Here is a 20,960-nt window from a genome sequence, read left to right as displayed (position 1 = left end):
GTTGCATCGTGCAAAGAACAACCCGTAGCCGTGGTATATTGGCCATATAGCACACCCCCTCGTGCCTTATTGCTTAAATATATACGTCAATAGGATGGCAGGGCATTGAGACATACAGTATACTGCAATGTACTAATACAGACAAACAGAAAAGCCTTGGGATTTCACCTCCAAATTGGCATAACATTAGCATGCACATATTGGTGCAAGGCAGTGGACATATAAGGGCCAATTGTGGCATTGATTGACAGTGGAGCTGTATATCTATGGGATGGACACAACGACGGATGTGCACTTTGGAATTGGCAGTGGGTACCTGTCTGGCATGGTAAGTGCGTTTTCCTTTGTAAATAGGTTCCATCCCTGTAAATGCACAAAAAAGAAATTGTGATGCTGCTTGCTTCTACTTAGACATGATGGGTGTGTGTGTGTATGACATCTTGGGGAGCCAGTCTCTATGGAATGTTGTTTTTTTATACACCAAATTAGCCCACCGAACACTACCCATGTCACTTCCTTGTGTGATGTCAGGGTGCTTCATTGTCACACCCAATCAGGAATAGTCTAAACCAAAATGTCCCAAAACATTCCAGACTGGTCAGAGATCATTTTGTTGGTGTCATGACATCATTGTAGTCTGACAGTCCCGGCAGTGGGATTCTGTTTAATGATTGTGCTATAATATATTATTTGTACAACTCTTCCGACCTCAGAGCTCCAAAAGTTGAACACGGAGAGAAATGTTCAGTGTTTTAAACCTATGGTCTAGGGAATGCTTCATTGGTCAAGTCAAAACATCACACTCAGGGAACTTTGGGGCTGTGTGTGCCAGCGGTGGGACGTATGCTTATGGAATCTACAGAGAGAAGATGGGTGACAGAGTAAACTGTAAAGCACTGGGCCATGGTTAGAAGGATGCCTGCATGCCCCAGGTACCCTCTCCCCTCCCCCCCCCCCTGGGTACCCTCTTCCCCCCCCCCCCCCTGGCCTAACATACTTCCCCCACTATCGGAACAGGCTGGGGTTTAGACAAATGTACCCAAGGACACCAGCAGAGCGAGAGACAGAGAGCGAGAGACAGAGAGAAGGTGAGAAAGAGGACGGCAGCATGACAGATAGAAGAGAGTTTGTGTGTGTGAGAGAGAGTTATTGTGTGACTGTCACCATGTATGTACAGTGTATGCATGTATGCATGTATGTTACATGTATGTGTGTGTGCATGTGTGTGAGACGTTTGCCGGTCAGGATGGATTGAGTCAGGTTGTCTCCTATGGAAGGCAGAATAGGAGGGGTTGGGTCTCTCTCCCTCTCTTACTTTGTCTTTAACCTGGCAGCCACAACTGGCATCACCCCATTCAACTTGCCCTCTTTTGCCAGCTTCTCGTTGAGTTGGCACAGCTGGCGCAGAAAGCCGTCATTGGGGCCGATCTCTCTCTTCAGCCTCACCGTGGCAACCGCCACCCGGGCGTCCAGTTTGTGGCGCAGCATGAGGTAAGCGATGACAATGGTGGGCGAGCGGCTGTAGCCCTCTCGGCAGTGGACGTACACCTTCCCTGATGGACACAGACAGACACTTAGGGCTACATCCCAATTCTCCTCAATGGCCCCCTTGACTCAACTCCTTTTCCTTCATGAACACTGATTTTTTAAATTGATTTTATTTCACCTTTATTTAACCAGGTAGGCTAGTTGAGAACAAGTTCTCATTTGCAACTGCGACCTGGCCAAGATAAAGCATAGCAGTGTGAACAGACAACAACACAGAGTTACACATGGAGTAAACAATAAACAAGTCAATAACATAGTAGAAAAAAAAAGAAAAAAAGAGAATCTATATACAATGTGTGCAAAAGGCATGAGGTAGGCAATAAATAGGCCATAGGAGCGAATAATTACAATTTAGCAGATTAACACTGGAGTGATAAATCATCAGATGATCATGTGCAAGTAGAGACTGGTGTGCAAAAGAGCAGAAAAGTAAATAAATAAAAACAGTATGGGGGTGAGGTAGGTAAATTGGGTGGGCTATATACCGATGGACTATGTACAGCTGCAGCGATCGGTTAGCTGCTCAGATAGCAGATGTTTAAAGTTGTTGAGGGAGATAAAAGTCTCCAACTTCAGAGATTTTTGCAATTCGTTCCAGTCGCAGGCAGCAGAGAACTGGAAGGAAAGGCGGCCAAATTAGGATTTGGCTTTAGGGATGATCAGTGAGATACACCTGCTGGAGCGCGTGCTACGGGTGAGTGTTGCCATCGTGACCAGTGAACTGAGATAAGGCGGCACTTTACCTAGCATAGCCTTGTAGATGACCTGGAGCCAGTGGGTCTGACGACGAACATGTAGCGAGGGCCAGCCGACTAGAGCATACAGGTCGCAGTGGTGGGTGGTATAAGGTGCTTTAGTAACAAAACGGATGGCACTGTGATAAACTGCATCCAGTTTGCTGAGTAGAGTATTGGAAGCTATTTTGTAGATGACATCGCCGAAGTCGAGGATCGGTAGGATAGTCAGTTTTACTAGGGTAAGTTTGGCGGCGTGAGTGAAGGAGGCTTTGTTGCGAAATAGAAAGCCGACTCTAGATTTGATTTTGGATTGGAGATGTTTGATATGAGTCTGGAAGGAGAGTTTGCAGTCTAGCCAGACACCTAGGTACTTATAGATGTCCACATATTCTAGGTCGGAACCGTCCAGGGTGGTGATGCTAGTCGGGCGTGCGGGTGCAGGCAGCGAACGGTTGAAAAGCATGCATTTGGTTTTACTAGCGTTTAAGAGCAGTTGGAGGCCACAGAAGGAGTGTTGTATGGCATTGAAGCTCGTTTGAAGGTTAGATAGCACAGTGTCCAAGGAAGGGCCAGAAGTATACAGAATGGTGTCGTCTGCGTAGAGGTGGATCAGGGAATCGCCCGCAGCAAGAGCAACATCATTGATATATACAGAGAAAAGAGTCGGCCCGAGAATTGAACCCTGTGGTACCCCCATAGAGACTGCCAGAGGACTGGACAACATGCCCTCCGATTTGACACACTGAACTCTGTCTGCAAAGTAGTTGGTGAACCAGGCAAGGCAGTCATTAGAAAAACCGAGGCTACTGAGTCTGCCGATAAGAATATGGTGATTGACAGAGTCGAAAGCCTTGGCCAGGTCGATGAAGACGGCTGCACAGTACTGTCTTTTATCGATGGCGGTTATGATATCGTTTAGTACCTTGAGCGTGGCTGAGGTACACCCGTGACCGGCTCGGAAACCAGATTGCACAGCGGAGAAGGTACGGTGGGATTCGAGATGGTCAGTGATCTGTTTGTTGACTTGGCTTTCGAAGACCTTAGATAGGCAGGGCAGGATGGATATAGGTCTGTAACAGTTTGGGTCCAGGGTGTCTCCCCCTTTGAAGAGGGGGATGACCGCGGAAGCTTTCCAATCCTTGGGGATCTCAGATGATACGAAGGAGAGGTTGAACAGGCTGGTAATAGGGGGTGCGACAATGGCGGCGGACAGTTTCAGAAATAGAGGGTCCAGATTGTCAAGCCCAGCTGATTTGTATGGGTCCAGGTTTTGCAGCTCTTTCAGAACATCTGCTATCTGGATTTGGGTAAAGGAGAAGCTGGGGAGGCTTGGGCGAGTAGCAGCGGGGGAGGCGGAGCTGTTGGCAAAGGTTGGAGTAGCCAGGAGGAAGGCATGGCCAGCCGTTGAGAAATGCTTGTTGAAGTTTTAGATTATCACGGATTTATCGGTGGTGACCGTGTTATCTAGCCTCAGTGCAGTGGGCAGCTGGGAGGAGGTGCTCTTGTTCTCCATGGACTTTACAGTGTCCCAGAACTTTTTGGAGTTAGAGCTACAGGATGCAAATTTCTGCTTGAAAAAGCTGGCCTTTGCTTTCCTGACTGACTGCGTGTATTGGTTCCTGACTTCCCTGAACAGTTGCATATCGCGGGGACTCTTCGATGCTATTGCAGTTCGCCACAGGATGTTTTTGTGCTGGTCGAGGGCAGTCAGGTCTGGAGTGAACCAAGGGCTATATCTGTTCTTAGTTCTGCATTTTTTGAACGGAGCATGCTTGTCTAAGATGGTGAGGAAGTAACTTTTAAAGAATGACCAGGCATCCTCAACTGACGGGATGAGGTCAATATCCTTCCAGGATACCCGGGCCAGGTCGATTAGAAAGGCCTGCTCGCAGAAGTGTTTTAGGGAGCGTTTGACAGTGATGAGGGGTGGTCGTTTGACCGCGGACCCATAGCGGATACAGGCAATGAGGCAGTGATCGCTGAGATCCTGATTGAAGACAACAGAGGTGTATTTGGAGGGCAAGTTGGTCAGGATAATGTCTATTAGGGTGCCCATGTTTACGGATTTAGGGTTGTACCTGGTGGGTTCCTTGATGATTTGTGTGAGATTGAGGGCATCTAGCTTAGATTGTAGGACTGCCGGGGTGTTAAGCATATCCCAGTTTAGGTTACCTAACAGAACAAACTCTGAAGCTAGATGGGGGGCGATCAATTCACAGATGGTGTCCAGGGTAGTTGAGAGGACTGGATAGGGTTCCACTATACTGCTTAAACCCATCAAATGCTTTCAGATCAGTGGTCTTGAAGGAATGGACACAACGAAAGGAGACCATTTCTGGCTATTTGGATTCTGATGAAGACTGGGACTGAAGTAAAAGGAAGGAAAGAGGGAAGACAGTGAGGTACAGGGACGAAAGGAGGGAGAAAAAGAGCGAGGGAACAGATACTCCGTATAAACACTGCCCAGCGAAGCATCTCAGCCAGAGAGATGCCAATCCAGGGCCTGACCTCTGCGGCAGACAAGTCAATGTCAACCACCTTTACTTCTTTACTTTCCTAACCACTGCCGTAGCCTCACCAGCGCAGTGTGTGTGTAACTGGATATGTAAACTATGCATGCATTTGTGTGTGCATAAATACACCTCAACATCCCACTCCTCAACTCATGTATTTATTATCGACCTCCCTACTCCCCAGGAGGAATACACTGTGCCAATTTCACTGAGAAGCCAATCTGCTCGTGCTCAATTCCGATCTGCCGACTCTGCAGTGTTTGAAACCTGACACCGCTCCCAGCGTCTCGGGGGTCTTGCCATTTAAGTGACCTCTGTCCAATCCCCAATCACCCTGCCTCCCGCCAATCAATCCAGGGCTGACTGTAGACGCTCAGAACATACACACGGAATCAGCTTCTCATCGCTTCACACACACACTAACTCTATACACACACTCACAACCCTGCTGACGAGGCACATGCACAAGCTCCGTCCCTGACCTTTGACCTTTCCACAGCTCGGCAGGGGGTCACAAAATGTCACTGATCAAGCCTTGATGGGTTACAGCAAGACACTATATCCACCAGAGTGAGCTGGCGTTCCGGCTTGTTGGAAAGATAAATGTCCTTCCTCCTCTTCCTCCCCTACTGTAGCCACTGTGATTGACTGGGGTGTAGACGTTGCTGCTGCCAAATTGCCCGGGAATTAAGACGCTTTATAATTGTTCCGCTGTGTCAAAGATGACATTAAATCAATGCCATAAAACACAGGGTTCAGGGCTCCAATTAAATGGGCCCCGAGGGTATGTCAACACCCCAGTAATGTTTTGGGAGAGAGGAGCCAGAGTTGTAGTCAGAGATAGATGGCTGTTCCTGTTCTTTCGGTCTACAGAGGCTGTTATGAGTTAGAGGGGTTTGGTTGAAGTGAATGGCACTCCCTTTATCTTTTGTTGTTCGGCTTCCCTGCTAGATTTCCCTTTGTTTTGTCTTGGTTGGTGCTCTGTTACAAATCTCCGACACATATTTTAAATAGTACTGTCAAAACGCATTCAATGTGCTGTTCAATGCAATGTTTCAAACGGTGTCATGGTAATTAATCACATCAAAATGGCCCTCTTGAAGTGACATCTTCTAAGCATTTTTTACTGGAACACAGCGCAAAGGAAAAATAATGTGTGCCAAACCGGTGTCTGTGCTTGCTCTCTCTGGAAAAATGTGGAGTGTCTGGTTTGGTACAATAGATCCATCTATGACCAGTGCAAAATGTTCTCACCACATTCAACTAATCGAAACATCCGATGATGTAGCAATGTGCAATAGGACTACCCTGAGAAACCATTCACAGGAATATCTCTTACCAGTGACAGAGAATGCATCATTAAACATTTTATACCCTGAAGGACAGTTTCTGTTACTCCTCTTCTCATAACAGACTTGGAGCAACAAGAGGTGGTCTACAGTTTTAACCAGGGGAACAAATATTTTGAAATGAGAAAAAAAAATTACTGAGGGGAAACACACCATACTGCTCTTTGATCATATTGCTCTTTGACCAATAAGGGGCGATTGGCGCTCTATTTTACAGTACAGAAATAAATCAGGTATTGGCTTCTAAATTACATGGTGAAATGGTAAATACACAATAACTTATACCAAGTAAATACCTGTAGAAACAGTACCTTAAAATAAAGCTCCCCCAATTCTTTACATCAGACAACCTACTGTAGAAGAGAGACAGACCGTATGGAGACCAATGCTAAAGGCATATCAATTCACCTCAGTCAACCATGTCCTGAAGTCAATTGAACTGGGCCTCTTCAATGTACATCACTATGGAACGCCAAACGGATTGTCACTTAGTCGAACAAACAGCTCAGTAACAACAGGTGGCTGGGTGGCACCTTAATTGGGGAGGACGGGCTCATAGTAATGGCTGGAACGGAACATGGTTTCCATGTGTTTGATACCCTTCCATTCACTCCATTCCATCATTTACTATGAGCCGTCCTCCCCTCGCCAGCCTCCTGTGGTAAAAGAGAACCCAGAGTAATCAGTCTCACCTTTGCCATTGTTGTGTGCCAGAGCCTTCTCGATGAAGTCCGCCCCCTCCTCAAAAAATGTACTGAGGTTGAACTGAGGCTTGTCGTTGGCCTGGATGCCGTGGTAGGTGATGCCCGAGCCAGCATAGAACTCTGCGTTGGTGTTGACGTGCATGAAGGAGTTGCCCTCCGCCGCGTTCAGGATGTGGGTCACGCCCAGCTTCTGCAGACGCATCAGATTCTGGCCCACAAACCTGGGGAGGTAGACCATAGAAATAGATATTTCTATGAGGTAGACATCAGATATTGATTACAAATGGGCCACATCTGAGAACAGTGGCTTCCAGAGTCACTATTATCAGCTTTGTAGAGTAGCTACTCAAGACAAGTTAGAGTAAATAAGCAATGGCTGTCAAACTAAACATCACAATGTACAAGGTTCCACAAAACCAAGTTTTTTTTATTTTTTTTTATTTCACCTTTATTTAACCAGGTAGGCTAGTTGAGAACAAGTTCTCATTTGCAACTGCGACCTGGCCAAGATAAAGCATAGCAGTGTGAACAGACAACACAGAGTTACACATGGAGTAAACAATAAACAAGTCAATAACATGGTAGAAAAAAAGAGAATCTATATACAATGTGTGCAAAAGGCATGAGGTAGGCAATAAATCGAATAATTACAATTTAGCAGATTAACACTGGAGTGATAAATCATCAGATGATCATGTGCAAGAAGAGATACTGGTGTGCAAAAGAGCAGAAAAGTAAATAAATAAAAGCAGTATGGGGGGGTGAGGTAGGTAAATTGGGTGGGTAGTTTACAGATGGACTATGTACAGCTGCAGCGATCGGTTAGCTGCTCGGATAGCAGATTTTTAAAGTTGTTGAGGGAGATAAGTCTCCAACTTCAGAGATTTTTGCAATTCGTTCCAGTCGCAGGCAGCAGAGAACTGGAAGGAAAGGCGTCCAAATGAGGTTTTGGCTTTAGGGATGATCAGTGAGATACACCTGCTGGAGCGCGTGCTGCGGGTGGGTGTAGCCATCGTGACCAGTGAACTGAGATAAGGCGGCACTTTACCTAGCATAGCCTTGTAGATGACCTGGAGCCAGTGGGTCTGACGACGAACATGTAGCGAGGGCCAGCCGACTAGGGCATACAGGTCGCAGTGGTGGGTCGTATAAGGTGCTTTAGTAACAAAACGAATGGCACTGTGATAAACTGCATCCAGTTTGCTGAGTAGAGTATTGGAAGCTATTTTGTAGATGACATCGCCGAAGTCGAGGATCGGTAGGATAGTCAGTTTTACTAGGGTAAGTTTGGCGGCGTGAGTGAAGGAGGCTTTGTTGCGGAATAGAAAGCCGATTCTTGATTTGATTTTGGATTGGAGATGTTTGATATGAGTCTGGAAGGAGAGTTTGCAGTCTAGCCAGACACCTAGGTACTTATAGATGTCCACATATTCTAGGTCGGAACCGTCCAGGGTGGTGATGCTAGTCGGGCGTGCGGGTGCAGGCAGCGAACGGTTGAAAAGCATGCATTTGGTTTTACTAGCGTTTAAGAGCAGTTGGAGGCCACGGAAGGAGTGTTGTATGGCATTGAAGCTCGTTTGGAGGTTAGATAGCACAGTGTCCAAGGAAGGGCCGGAAGTATATAGAATGGTGTCGTCTGCGTAGAGGTGGATCAGGGAATCGCCCGCAGCAAGAGCAACATCATTGATGTATACAGAGAAAAGAGTCGGCCCGAGAATTGAACCCTGTGGTACCCCCATAGAGACTGCCAGAGGACCGGACAACATGCCCTCCGATTTGACACACTGAACTCTGTCTGCAAAGTAGTTGGTGAACCAGGCAAGGCAGTCATTAGAAAAACCGAGGCTACTGAGTCTGTCGATAAGAATATGGTGATTGACAGAGTCGAAAGCCTTGGCCAGGTCGATGAAGACGGCTGCACAGTAATGTCTTTTATCGATGGCGGTTATGATATCGTTTAGTACCTTGAGCGTGGCTGAGGTGCACCCGTGACCGGCTCGGAAACCGGATTGCACAGCGGAGAAGGTACGGTGGGATTCGAGATGGTCAGTGATCTGTTTGTTGACTTGGCTTTCGAAGACCTTAGATAGGCAGGGCAGGATGGATATAGGTCTGTAACAGTTTGGGTCCAGGGTGTCTCCCCCTTTGAAGAGGGGGATGACCGCGGCAGCTTTCCAATCCTTGGGGATCTCAGATGATACGAAGGAGAGGTTGAACAGGCTGGTAATAGGGGGTGCGACAATGGCGGCGGACAGTTTCAGAAATAGGGGGTCCAGATTGTCAAGCCCAGCTGATTTGTATGGGTCCAGGTTTTCCAGCTCTTTCAGAACATCTGCTATCTGGATTTGGGTAAAGGAGAAGCTGGGGAGGCTTGGGCGAGTAGCAGCGGGGGGGGGCGGGGCTGTTGGCCAAGGTTGGAGTCGCCAGGAGGAAGGCATGGCCAGCCATTGAGAAATGCTTGTTGAAGTCTTCGATTATCACGGATTTATCGGTGGTGACCGTGTTACCTAGCCTCAGTGCAGTGGGCAGCTGGGAGGAGGTGCTCTTGTTCTCCATGGACTTTACAGTATCCCAGAACTTTTAGCAGCTGACTGTTTTAAAACTACAGTCCAAAGTTGTCCCAGACCTGCTATTCAAGCCATTGTCCTAACACCATCTCAACGCCTCTCCAGCTCGTCATCCTAAATGTTCGGAGTTGCCACAGCACTCTTAGCTCATCGTTGTGAAAATTGTGTTGAATGGGTTTTACTGCATGTCGATTTTCGCACCCAACACAGACCACCCCATCTAGCCCGGTCTCAGACCTAGCTGTCGACATGGCCTTGCTCTGCCATGGCTGGTTGGAGCTTGAACGGAATAAATGGTGGAGCCCGCTTTTAAAACAGTGGAGATGTCTGTCTATGTTAGTGCCCCCCCAGGGGACAGGGGAATGTCCGGAGCCATGCCAAGGAAAATTAGATCTTGGGTGCTGCCCAGGGGAAGACAGGAAGCCACGGGCATCCTGATCACTGACCGAAATAGGGCTACGACACCCAGGGAGGTGGAAAGAAAAGAAAGAAAAGAAAAAAGGTCGAAGAAGAAAGAAAAAAGATAATAAAATAAATAAAAGATAAGAAAAGATAAGAAAAGTAAAAAGAAAACAAAAGAAAAGGAGAAAAGAAAAGAAAGAAACGAAAAAAAATAAAAACTATGGGGAGAGGAAAAAGAGAGTGCAGAGGGGGAGAGGAGAGAGAAAGAGAGATACAGATAGGGCCAGAAAGAGAGAGACAGAATGAAGGATAGAGAGAGGGGTCGTGTCCAAAATGCCAGGATGTCATACTCATTTCGGCTTTTCATCGAGTAGAATTCACGGCACACTTAAGGAAGATAATCGTCTTTTTACACTTCAGTGTTTTTGACAACAGCTGATAATCAGAATAGGGGATGTGCTCTACAAAAATATACGAAATTGCGCGTTAGATGACGTCTTCTCAGCATGTTTGAGTAGCATGTTTGTTGCTTACTGCATACGTTTTTACTAAACAGTACATTCTAAATAGAATGTAGTATGATTAGTACACAGCATGTCATTTTAGTAAGTAGTAGGAAAGACAGATTTCAGACAAGGCCAGGAAGAGAAGAGAGGCTAGAGAGCTCCATACTCAGCCAGCTCCACTCCAATGACTGCATCTCCATCTACTCAACTTCCAGACAACTATACATCTCTTTCTGCTCTCCTCCATCTCTGCTCCCTTCCTTCTCCAGTTTTATTCATGCGTTTCCCTATTGCAGTTTAGTTTCAATTCATGGCCACTATGGGGCACAGAATAAATTTAATAAATTGGGTAGGACAGGGTCCGCCGCAGTGTAGCGCTGCTGGAGCTAGGTAGGGGATTCATGCCTTGCTCAAGGGCACAACGGCAGTAGATGGTAGCTATGACCTGAAACCAGTATCTCTCCAGTTGCCAGTTCAGATGCCATACCTGGTATTTAAACTAGCCGCCTTCCAGATACTCCTATCACTGGGTCTATACAGTGCCTTCAGTAAGTATTCTCACCTCTTGACTTTTTCCACACTTTGTTGTGTAAAAGCTGGAATTTAAAATTGAGTTTTTTTGGTCTCTGGCCTACACACAATACACCATAATGTCAAAGTGGAATTATGTTTTATTTCATTTTTACAAATGAAAATCTGAAATGTCTTGAATCAATAATTATTCTAAGCCCTTTGTTATGGCAAGCCTAAATAAGTTCAGGAGTAAAAATGTGCTTAACAAGTCACATAATAAGTTGCATGGACTCACTGTGTGCCATAATAGTTAACATTATTTGTGAATGACTACTTCATCTCTGTACCCCACACATACAGATAATTGTAAGGTCCCTTAGTCAAGCAATGAATTTCAAACACAGATTTAACTACAAAGACCAGAGAGTTTTTCCCAATGCCTCGCAAAGATGAGCACCTATTGGTAGATGGGTAAAAAAAAGCAGACATTGGATATCCCTTTGAGCATGGTGAAGTTGTTAATTACACTTTGGATGGTGTATCAGTACACCCAGTCACCACTAAGCTATTGGCGTCCTTCCTAACTCAGTTGCCGGAGAGGAAGGAAACCGCTCAGGGATTTCACCATGATGTCAATGATGACTTCAAAACCGTTACAGAGCTTAATAGCTGCGATAGGACAAAACTGAGGATGGATCAACAACATTGTAGTTACTCCACAATACCAGCCTAATTAACAGAGTGAAAATAAGGAAGCTTGTACAGAATAAAAAAAACTGAATGGAGCTATGGACAGGCAAAATCATAGAGGAAAACCTGGTTCAGTCTGTTTTCCTCTAGACACTGGGAGATTAATTCACCTTCAGCAGGACAATAACCTAAAACACAAGGCCATATCTACAATAGAGTTGCTTAGGAAGAAGACGGTGAATGTTCCTGAGCGGCCGAGTGACAGTTTAATATATATATTTTGTTTATATTGCAGATAGATTGTGGCTTCCCTCAATGTAATTGTCAACATCATTTCCAATCCCCCATATATTTTTAGGTATATACTGTATTACACACACTACCAGCCAAACGTTTGGACACACCTACTCATTCAATGGTTTTTCTTAATTTTTTTTACATGGTAGAATAATAGTGAAGACAAAACTATGAAATAACACATATGGAATCACATAGTAACCCAAAAAGTGTTATAAATATATTTGGATTTGTGTATTTGAGATTCTTCAAAGTAGTCACCCTTTGCTTTGATGACAGCTTTGCACACTCCTGGCATTCTCTGAACCAGCTTCATGAGGTAGTCACCTGGAATGCATTTAAATTAAACAGATGTGCCTTTTTAAAAGATAAGAAGGAAAGAAATTCCACAAATTAATGCATTTGAGCCAATCAGCTGTGTTGTGACAAAGTAGGGGTGGTATACAGAAGATAGCCCTATTTGGTAAAAGACCAGGTTCATATTAGGGGAAGAACAGCTCAAATATTACTTAAAGACATGAAGGTCAGTCAATCCGGAAAATGTCAAGAACTTTGAAAGTTTCTTCAAGTGCAGTCGCAAAAACCATCAAGCGCTATGATGAAACTGGTTCTTATGAGGACCACCACATGAAAGGAAGACCAAGTTACTTCTGCAGCAGAGGATAAGTTCATTAGTTACCAGCCTCAGAAATTGAAGCCCAAATAAATGCTTCAGAGTTCAAGTAACAGACACATATCAACATCAATTGTTCAGAAGAGACTGCGTGAATCAGGCCTTGCGTCGAATTACTGCAAAGAAACCACTACTAAAAGGACACCAATAAGAAGAAGATTTGCTTGGTCCAAGAAATACAAGCAATTGATATTAGCCCGGTTGAAATCTGTCCTTAGGTCTGGTGAGTCCAAATGTGAGATTTTTGGTTCCAACCGCTGTGTCTTTGTGAGATGCAGAGTAGGTGAACGGAGGACCTCGGCATGTGTGATTCCCAACGTGAAGCATGGAGGAGGTGTGATGGTGCTTTGCTGGTGACACGGTCTGTGATTTATTTAGAATTCAAGGCACACTTAACCAGCATGGCTACTACAGCATTCTGCAGCGATACACGATCCCAGCTGGGTTGCGCTTAGTGGGACTATCATTTGTTTTTCAACAGGACAATGACCCAACACACCTCCAGGCTGTGTAAGGACTATTTGAACAAGGAGAGTTTTTCCCCCCCCCACCTTTATTTATTCTAGTTGAGAACAAGTTCTCATTTACAACTGTGACCTGGCCAAGATAAAGCAAAGCAGTGCGACAAACGACAAACAAACATACAGTCAATAATACAATAGAGAAAGTCTACATACAGTGTGTGCAAATGAGGTAGGATAAGGGGGGTGAGGCAATAAATAGGCCATAGTGGCAAAATTATTACAGTATGGCAAATTAAACACTGGGGTGATAGATGTGCAGAAGATGAGTGTGCAAGTAGCGGTACTGGAGTGCAAAGGAGCAAAAATAAATAAAATAAATATGTTGATGAGGTAGTTGGATGGGCTATTTACAGATTGGCTACGTCCAGGTGCAGTGATCTGTGAGCTGCTCTGACAGCTGGTGCTTAAAGAGTGATGGAGTGCTGCATCAGATGACCTGGCAATCCACAAACACCCAACCTCAACCCAATTGAGATGGTTTGGGATGAGTTGGACTGCAGGAAAAGCAGCCAACAAGTGCTCAGCATATGTGGAACTCCTTCAAGACTGTTGGAAAAGCATTCTAGGTGAAGCTGGTTGAGAGAATGCCAAGCGTGTGCAAATCTATCATCAAGGCCAGGGGTGGCTATTTGAAGAATCTCAAATATAAAATATATTTTGATTTGTTTAACACTTTTTTGGTTACTACATGATTCCATATGTGGTATTTCATAGTTTTGATGTCTTCACTATTATTCTACAATGTAGAAAATAGTAAAAATAAAGAAAAACCCTTGTAGGTATCTAAACTTTTGACTGGTACTGTATATATATTTTTTACAAACGTTTTCTTACACTTTGACAGAGTATTTTGTGTAGATCACTGACATAAACATTTTTTTTTTCTTCAATTAAATTCATTTTAATCCCACTTTGTAACACAACAAAATGTAGAAAAAAATCAAGGGGTGTGAATACTTTCTGAAGGCACTGTACCTACCTACCTAATTGAATACCTTTTCTGTTAATTGTACTTACTATGCTCTACATTATCTCGCCCCCGAGTGCTCTACAGTTGGATAAGCATATCATCCGGCTCCAGGCAGGGATGTGGAGAGGCTGAGTGACCCTGCATGGGTCCCCTGAGACAGAGGGTCAACACACCCACGCTGCCAGGCTGACTAATAAAGATCCAGTCTGCCACCATCTTTCTTTATGACTGGGGATGAGGCAGCCCATCTGTCTGCCTGCCTGTAGGCCAAGGCTCCTCCGAGGTGCTGGAGCGATGGCTTCTGTACATGGGGCTCAGCCGCTCAGATCTGCCCACAGAGACCCATAACTCACACACACACCCTCTCGCTCTCCCCCTTTCTCTCCCCACTGTGTCTATCCATCTCTCTCCCTACTGTGTCTACCCTTTTTTCTTCTCTCTCTCTCTCACTCTTCCTGCTGTGAGGCTTTGTCTATCTTGGTGGAGCCATGGAAGATTGCGGTCATATTTCTCCTGTAATGACGATGACTCTGTGTGAGAGGAAGGTGTGTGTGTGTCTGTGTGTCACATTTAGCACGTGTACAGTGCATGTATGTGTTTCAGAGTATGTGCCTGTAAGCTCCTGAGTCTACAGATATAACCAATATTATTTGAGCATCTATGCGTACGTGCGTCTGAATGTGAATGTGGACACCAGTGCCTGCCCGCATGTGTATGCATACCTGCTTGTGTGTGTGTTTACATGTCCTCCACTCATACTCCTCCTCTCTGCAGTCCCAGTCTATCCATTATTAATACAAGCCCTTACAAAGAGCCAAAGTGTGCCATCAACCAGGGGCTGCCCAGTGCTTTTAGATTAAAGCCTGAGTGGGCGTCGACGAAAGCATTTTAGCACACCTTACATCATGGCTTCCGTCGACATCCGGGTTCCATGGATGGTGTTTTTTTTCGGAGAGCAACTCACTACTCAAGTTTGTGTTACGAGCCTACTAGACTTTTCAAGCAGGGAGTGTTTTTAACATGATAGCTTAAGAAGCTAACAGAGATCTGTTGGCAAATATTAAGAGCATTTGTGTCAAGGTCCCACATGTACAATGAAACTTAGCTCATAATTAAATAATGCCAATTATAGGGTAAAATAAACAATATCTTCTATAATATATAGAAGTTTTTTTGTTTTTTTACAGTGAAAATTGATCAATCTGCCCCCTCAGACTTAATGGGCATGACACTGTGTGTGTGTGTGTGTGTATTTGTCTGTCCATTGTTTTAAATTAACAGCAGCCAGCTACTTATCAGCTTGAGCTATGTGGCAACAGTGGTCTAACCATCACACAGATTCTGTTGCAAAATGTTTAGTCTGTTTCCATTGGACAAATTCAGGTAGGTCCCGCCCCGTTTCGTTTGCCCTGTTTGCTTCCGCTTGGTTCTTAGAAACGGTAAACGGTTTCTGTAATGAATACACCTCTTCTCTGGCTGACCTTCAACATAGAACATGTGAGAAGCCACTGGTTCCTGTGGAACAGACAGTGGTGTGAGTGGTCAGTGTGTAGACCCTAATCAATAGGCAATCCATACATCTTCCTGGTACCTCTGCCATAAACCCTTTACTCTACATTGGACGATGATGCACTTCCAAGATATGAGGTCATTTTAAGCATCTGTTTTCTCACAAATACAATGAATATGACAGTGAAATATTTTGTCATGAAATTTACTGTAAACAGAAAGGATATAGACATATTCTATTTACTGTGCTGTCTCCAATATCTAAGGGTCTTCTTTACACATTTCAAAATAAAGGTAAAAAACCCCAGGCGACATTTAACCACTTAGAACATGACCATTGTGTAAACTTAGTCGAAGACAAGATGTCTTGTCAATGTGTCAGTCGTCTCTTGGCCCGAGAGAGTGGCACATTCAGATTGATTTTGTTGTAACACAGAGGTAATGTGCTTGCTTTCTATCCAGCTCACCCTCTTAATGCTCTCTTGGCAATGACTGGAGCCAAGTGATGGATATCATTAGACAAGAGGGAGAGACATAGGAGTTTCCTGTACATGGATAAAGGAAAACTATACAATCTATTATTGATTGTCAAATTCTGTATATTAAAGTTGCACTATTCAGAAATTGCTCCTCTATTTCCTGGTTACTAAAACTCGAATAGTTCGCCTCATTTCAATTTATGTGACAAAATAAGCTGGTATAGTGTAGAGAATCATTGTACAATCTAAACCGCTGTGAAATATATTTTCCATAACCCAAATATATTGTTGTTTCAGCTGTTTGAAGCTGGTGTACATTTTGGTCAGGTCACCCAAAAAGTTACATATTGCCACTTTAAGACCAAGCTATTTCACGTTATTGTGTATGTCCTCAATGTGGATTTCTTTCACCCAAGTACATGTAAAACACACGCCATGCATGGACTTTATTCATGACATCTTATTCATAGTGTCTCGACTAGGTATGTGTAGTGTGTGTGTGCTGGACTTTACATATACATTGGGACTGACACACCTCCTACATGCACACAGCATAAGGGATTACTAGGAACTGACCTTACTGGAATGGCGGGCTGTAAATTGTGGGAAAGACACGGCACCCTCATTACATAGTACCCAGTCAACCAACCACATTGCATTTATAGCTGGGTTATTCCACGAAATGAGTGCCTTTTGCCTGCCTTGGATATAGTAGCCCTTTACACTCGTACCTGTATAAGGGTAGAAAATGGCAGCGTAGTGGCTGTACAGTAACATGCTATTCATGATGTCAGAGCTCTGGCTCTGCGCTTCAAAGCGGTGTATGGGTTTTGACTGACAGCCATTCTGAATTTGAGAACCACACGCGACAAGAAGTTGCCCCCATCCCTCCCCCTAACTGGGCAGCTTTTGCAAATTTTTTGTTGAATTCTGTACATTTAGAGGACTATGTATTTTTAAAGATGAAACGTTGAGGATTATAATATATACCGCTTTGACGTCATACAAGCAAGCCAAACACAGAGAGTCCAAATGTGCACTTCACATTTCCAAATCATAAAACTCCTGTCATAATGTGTCAACGTTTCTGATCACTATGCTTGATGTACAGTTACAAGATGACATGGCGTCCCACCCTGGGATGTTCTGAACACAATGAGCCTGTTCGTTTATTGGGAAGAATAGTCACCACGGCATATGCACCTGAATGCACTCATGACTTTCTATGCGCACCAAAATTACGATCAGTTTCTCTGAATTGCGTTGTGAAAGCATAACACTAAGATCGTATACAGTGCATTCGGAAAGTATTCAGACCCCTTGACTTTTTCCACATTGTTACGTTACATCCTCATTCTAAAATGTAATAACTTGTTTTTTCCCTCATCAATCTACATACAATACCCCATAATGAGAAATAAACAGGTTTAGAATTGTATCATAAAGGCCTGATTGATGGAGTGCTGCAGAGATGGTTGACCTTCTGGAAGGTTCTCACAGAGGAACTCTGGAGCTCTGTCAGAGTGACCATCAGGTTCTTGGTCCCCTCCCTGACCAAGGCCCTTATCCCCAGATTGCTAAGTTTGGCCTGGTGGCCAGCTCTAGGAAGAGTCTTGGTGGTTCCAAACTTCTTCCATTTAAGAATGATGGAGGCCACTGCGTTCTTGGGGACCTTCAATGCTGCAGAAATGTTTTGGTACCTTTCCCCAGATCTGTGCCTTGACACAATCCTGTTTCTGCGCCCCACGGACAACTCCTTCGACCTCATGGCTTGGTTTTTGCTCTGACATGCACAGTCAATTGTGGGACCTTACATAGACAGGTGTATGCCTTTCCAAATCATGTCCGATCAATTTAATTTACTACAGGTGAACTCCAACCAAGTTGTAGAAACATCTCAATGATGATCAATGGGAAACCGGATGCACCTGAGCTCAATTTCGAGTTTCATAGAAAAGGGTCTGAACACTTATGTAAATGTGATTTCAGTTTTTCCATTTTAGAATAAGGCTGAAAAAGACAAGGGGTCTGAATACTTTATGCACTGTAGAACACTTTGAAAATGCAATATTTTCAATCAGATTTTTATTTTAATAAAGACTTGGTAATGTGCCAAAATTCAGCATTTTGACATGTCCCTCTGTGCACCCTCTGACTTCTAAGAAGATTTTAACCCACTTAACCCCAACATCTCTCCAAATGTTTAACATTATTTTAAATAACGAGTTATTTTGTTACTTTGACAAAGTTATTTCTGAGGGTTATTATTTATTTCATGTGATTAGTGATTCATTTTAAGGTCAACCCTGTTACGTGATGAAAATGTTCCTTTTAAAATATTTTTTTTCAGTCAAATCATAATGTAAAAGCAGGGGTGGCTGGTTCTATCTTTTTGGCAATTTTCTGGTGTTTTGTGGTGGAAATCTGAGCGGGTTGAGTTTAACACATCAACCCTGTTACCCAGACTGTAGATAGACAGGCTAGAAATGTTTTAACAAATGCAATTTTCTTGTTAAGCTTGCATTCTATTGCCCCTCCCTGTTGCACACAAGCTTCCTGTCCCAAGGGAAGTGATGGCTGATTATGCATTATTCTGACACTACTCAAAAGACACCTAATGGTTGGTACGACCCAGTTAGGGGAATAGCATGAGAGACTGGTCTAGCCCTCCACCCCCCTTTGAGAGAGAGTGTGTGTGTGCGTGTGTGTGTGTGTGTGTGTGTGTGTAAAGGTAAGTGAGAGACAAAGGTGTGTAGAGGGGTGTTATCAATGAAAAGGTGTTTCAATATCGGAAACAATATTGAAAACCCCAGTGGAGCCTTGGGGACCAGTGTGCATACATCAGCATTATTTACACAGGTGGAATTAAACTGATTGAAGAGCGAGTACATTTGTTTAAAAAAATATATAATAATGAAAATGTTTGTCTCGTCTGCTTCATTCATTTAGGCTGCACAATGTCTAGTTCCCTGATCAATATAGCCTACATTGACACTCAAAATCCAACAGTTTGAGAAAATTGTGTGTATGGATTCCATATCCGATTCTTTGTTTCGTACGAACATTTAAAACCAGATTATTTCAGCACTGCTGTATATGTAAATGTCTAATAGAATAGAATAGGGGCGTTGAATGAAACCGCGGGAGATACCGATAACATAATGGAGTCGTTTCAAATAAAATCGGGCGTTTTGTATCGCCCTTCAAATACGAACGTTCGAGAGGGAACATGTGCCTCTAGAATATTCACTCTTTCCTTCATCTATTCAGAGCGATGTGCCTCTAGAAAATGCACTATTTCCTTCATCTATTCTGAGCGAGAGAACAGCCTCCTCCCATGCTCGTGACAAATATTATGAATTAAGAGATTGCATATCAACGCCAATCCCCTTCATACTGTTAGTTGTCAAATCCATTTGAATCCTAAAACACTTTTTATTGATGATGGTAGGTTGCTATAGCCTTTGTTGCTGGAATTTTGCAATTTGTTAAATTGGACAATATTCGTTTAGAATGAGGTTTTAATTCATGGCTGTCAACAATGACATTCTATAGCCTGCAAATATTGTTATATATTATTCTGACATTTTCTGTGCTCAATATTGTCATGAACGTGTCTGTCTGAACAGATAGGGATGCGTTGCTAGGGACGATGAAGCAATAGCCTACCTGTCGGTGTCATCTGATAAATATCGTAGGTTACTGTTTGTTTAAAGGGAAGAAATATAAACTATCGTGCACATATTCCTCAGAATTTTGGTCAAATAAAAATAACTTACGCGTTACCAACGTATATTCTAGGGAAGACCTCGTTGAAATGCTGTGTTGGTAAACTGTAAAATCCGCTGCTGTTTGACAACAGCTCGTTCAGTTGTTGCACAGTAACCTCGTTATCTGGCACGGTGACTTCAGCCGGAGGTGGTGGTGGTGGTGGTTGTTGCTTTGCCGGGCTCGATTTCTTCATGGTTCCAGGCAGTCTCTCTCCGAACTGGCGAACAAACAAGTGTCAGATTACTGCTAGACTCTGAGTCGTGTCAATTTCAGATTTTGCAGCATTTTATTCTCACTCGAGTCGTGTTGTGTACAAGGAATCTGAATCGCACGCTCTCTCCGCTTGCAGACACACCCCACTCGCCCACCGGCGGTCAGACACTCCAGACAGGAATTGGTTGACGACAGCGGCACGCGCGCGCAAGTGTGGTAAACGAATACACTATAAACAAGGCAGAGAGGGCGCCATTGGAGAGACCACTCAATTACGTTTGTTTTGCTTTTCGCATGGCATCTCTTATACTCTTGCTGAAGCTGGGAAGAGTTAACGCCCGAGAAACTACTGGAGAAAAGACTGGTGACCATAATGAATAAAGATGATATGAAGCATCCCAACACAGCATCACTGTCATTCAGTTACAGTAGACTCCTCCACGATGCATTTTTTTTATTTATTTTTTATCTTGATTGAGTCAATTAGCTAATTAGGGCTGCTACTGATGTCTAAGGGATATTTTTGCATGCATACATTTTGATAAGCCTAGGAACATTTAGTCAGTATTCAGCAGTTATATGGGCCTAATGCAAAAGCTATCTATAGATTATATTGGTTGTTAGTGGAGAGGTCCATTGTATTTCCATTGCTGATCCAACAAGTAGCAATAACCAACAGGATAATGAACATAGCATATTCTCTCTAAAACAATATTTTACATCTTTGGAATATAGCCCTTTGTCTACTTTTTTCAAATAATATAATTTTCTTAGGATTCCACGGAAAAGTTGCGGTGGATCGTTGACTTTGCAGAATACGTTTATTAAGAGTTAAATAGCACCTTAAGCAATGAATAACCCAACATTAGTCTACACAGTAACACTATTGCAAAATGTGCAGACCTGCTGCTGTTGTCCTTGTAACTTTTAATGAATCATTGCACCTATAGCCTGTAGTGCATTCATCTATTCAGTCATGATAACCCATGTCCCAT

General features: G+C 43.8%; 1 protein-coding gene across 2 annotated transcripts; it reads right to left on the bottom strand.

Annotated features, from left to right (window-relative positions):
- Positions 1-988: 988 nt before the first annotated feature.
- LOC139570230 (dual specificity protein phosphatase 3-like) lies at positions 989-20,171 on the bottom strand. 2 transcript variants are annotated; one of them, XM_071391935.1, is made up of 3 exons: positions 19,761-20,171; positions 6,840-7,072; positions 989-1,548 (listed from the first exon to the last, which is right to left on the bottom strand). In XM_071391935.1, exons 1-3 carry the CDS (start codon positions 19,943-19,945, stop codon positions 1,415-1,417), a joined length of 552 nt encoding a protein of 183 aa, XP_071248036.1. In that variant the 5' UTR covers positions 19,946-20,171; the 3' UTR covers positions 989-1,414. The 2 variants fall into 2 exon arrangements, with proteins under 2 accessions (XP_071248036.1, XP_071248035.1); XM_071391934.1 differs by having other exon boundaries at positions 989-1,553; positions 19,761-20,163.
- Positions 20,172-20,960: the final 789 nt, after the last annotated feature.

Source organism: Salvelinus alpinus, chromosome 3, assembly GCF_045679555.1.
Source record: "Salvelinus alpinus chromosome 3, SLU_Salpinus.1, whole genome shotgun sequence".
Taxonomy (NCBI): domain Eukaryota; kingdom Metazoa; phylum Chordata; class Actinopteri; order Salmoniformes; family Salmonidae; genus Salvelinus; species Salvelinus alpinus.
This window is presented reverse-complemented; position numbering and strand designations above follow the sequence as displayed.